Source organism: Chrysochloris asiatica, unplaced genomic scaffold, assembly GCF_000296735.1.
Source record: "Chrysochloris asiatica unplaced genomic scaffold, ChrAsi1.0 scaffold00007, whole genome shotgun sequence".
Taxonomy (NCBI): Eukaryota; Metazoa; Chordata; class Mammalia; order Afrosoricida; family Chrysochloridae; genus Chrysochloris; species Chrysochloris asiatica.
This window is the reverse complement of record NW_006408525.1, coordinates 26377646-26379691: the sequence shown is the minus strand read 5'-3', so window position 1 is coordinate 26379691 and position 2046 is coordinate 26377646. Positions and strand designations below refer to the sequence as shown.

Below are 2046 nucleotides of genomic sequence, written 5' to 3'. Positions count from 1 at the left end.
GAAGTTAAGGTCATTAAGTTCATATTTGAGCCATAAATAGCAAAACATAATGAGTCTCCATTAAATAAGGAAAACAAAGGCCTTTTATGATTACCTGTGTAACTAAAGATGTCTAGAGAAATTTCTAACCTGATTGTGTCATCTCAGAACAAATAAACAAAAACAGGGAAATGACTTTGAGTCCTGGGGGTCATCAGCTCATGGTCAGGGTATATAAAGGGCCCAAAGCAAGAGGAAGACATTCACACCTGAGAAAACCCACCTGCTCTCAACAGCCTCACCCAGACCAGTCCCACACCTCACCATGAGCGGTTCCTGTTGTGGCTCCAACTTCTCCTCCTGTGGGGGAGGCTGCTGTCAGCCCTGCTGCAGCAGAGACCCCTGCTGCTGCCGCCCTGTGTCCTGCCAGACCACCGTGTGCCGCCCCGTGACCTGCGTGCCCCACTGCACACGCCCCATCTGTGAGCCCTGCCCCAAGCCCATCTGCTGTGACCCATGCAGCCTGCAGGAAGGCTGCTGCCGGCCCATCTCCTGCTGCCCCACGTCCTGCACGGCCGTGGTCTGCAGACCATGCTGCTGGGCCAGCACCTGCTGCCAGCCCATCTCTGTGCAGTCCCCCTGCTGCAGACCCCCCTACTGCCAGCCTGCCCCCTGCCGCACCACCTGTGGGCCCTCCTGCTGCTGAGGAGCCCACTGATGCTAAGGGTTCCCTAGTAGCTTGCCGAGGATCCCCTACTATCCTTCACAGCTTCAAGGCAGAACATGCTTTTTTTCTTGAGCAACCCATTCCTCATCTTCTGAAACCAGTCTGCACTACATACTGAAGACACCTTTTCTTATGAACTACTAATGAAGATACACTATCATCATTATTCTGTCATGTTGTGTATTTTCTAATAAATTTAATTCTCACAGCATAAAAGTCATGGTTTTTGTGATATTTCCTTTCAGTAAATTCTATCTTGCTGTTTGGTCCAGAGGCATTCAAAGAAAGATGCAGAATCGCCCTCTAAATTGAGTTCTAAAATAACAGGAGTTTGTGATGCTTTCTTGCTAAAACTGTAAATGGCATTGGCATAGTACAGTAGCAGAGGAAAGTGATCATGAGAACAGCTTCATATGTAAAGAAACATGTGTCCACAGTCCTGGGCCTTGCCATGCCCCTGAGCAATGTCCTTCAACAATGAGCACATTAGAAGGTTGTTTTCCTGGGTTGATAACCTGTATTCCCATTCTGATAGATTGTGTATACTGAACTAACAAAACTGTTAGCCCAACATAGAAAGTCCGCTGTGTTCAAGGCAGAAGGACCCTTAGCTGACATCTGGACAGTCACCTCTGCTTTTGAAGTTGAAGAAAAATGAGAAATGAAAGACTAACTAAGCTATTATGATTACTGATGTTCAGAAGAGGTCCAGAGGGTCAGTGTGAGCCTCCTGACAGACCTTGAAGTCCAATGCTTCCCTTCAGTACAGTAGGAGACATGAGCATATCTGCCTGAAGTAGTTGTGCTCTGTTCTCTCTTGTGCCCAATTGTAGCTGCTGGTTCAAGTCATACACTACCTTTACTGTGTTATAGATTTGATTATTTGGTAGAAGATGGTTCACAATGTCCACTCTTGTGGATGATAAACCCATACTGGCTCCAAAAGGCTGCTTATCTTGGTATTTAGGCTTTGCACATTAATGCATTTGTTCCCCCAAGCAAATTAATCACCTGCAGTCAATTCACACATGCTTATCAGGTACCTACTGTAAGTAAGGAGTCCTGGTGTAGTGCTGCAGGATAATGTGTTGGACCACAAGGTCTGTTTCAGCCACAAGACTGTCAGTTGAAACTCACCAGCAGCTCCTGGGAAACCCTATATGGGGTCACTAAGAGCCGGAACAGACTCGATGGCACTTAACAACATCTATAAATAAGGTACTGAGTTGACCTCCTTTGGAAAATATAAATAAATACAGACCAGCCCTCATTTCAAAATGGGTATAACCTATTAGGGAGATGAGGTAGTAATAAGAAAATGCCAAATAGTACATATGCAA

General features: G+C 46.0%; 1 protein-coding gene across 1 annotated transcript; it reads left to right on the top strand.

Annotated features, from left to right (window-relative positions):
- The first annotated feature begins 304 nt into the window (after positions 1-304).
- Positions 305-685, top strand: LOC102832936 (keratin-associated protein 2-1-like). The gene has a single exon (XM_006833675.1). It carries the CDS (start codon positions 305-307, stop codon positions 683-685), a length of 381 nt encoding a protein of 126 aa, XP_006833738.1.
- The last annotated feature ends 1361 nt before the right edge of the window (positions 686-2046 follow it).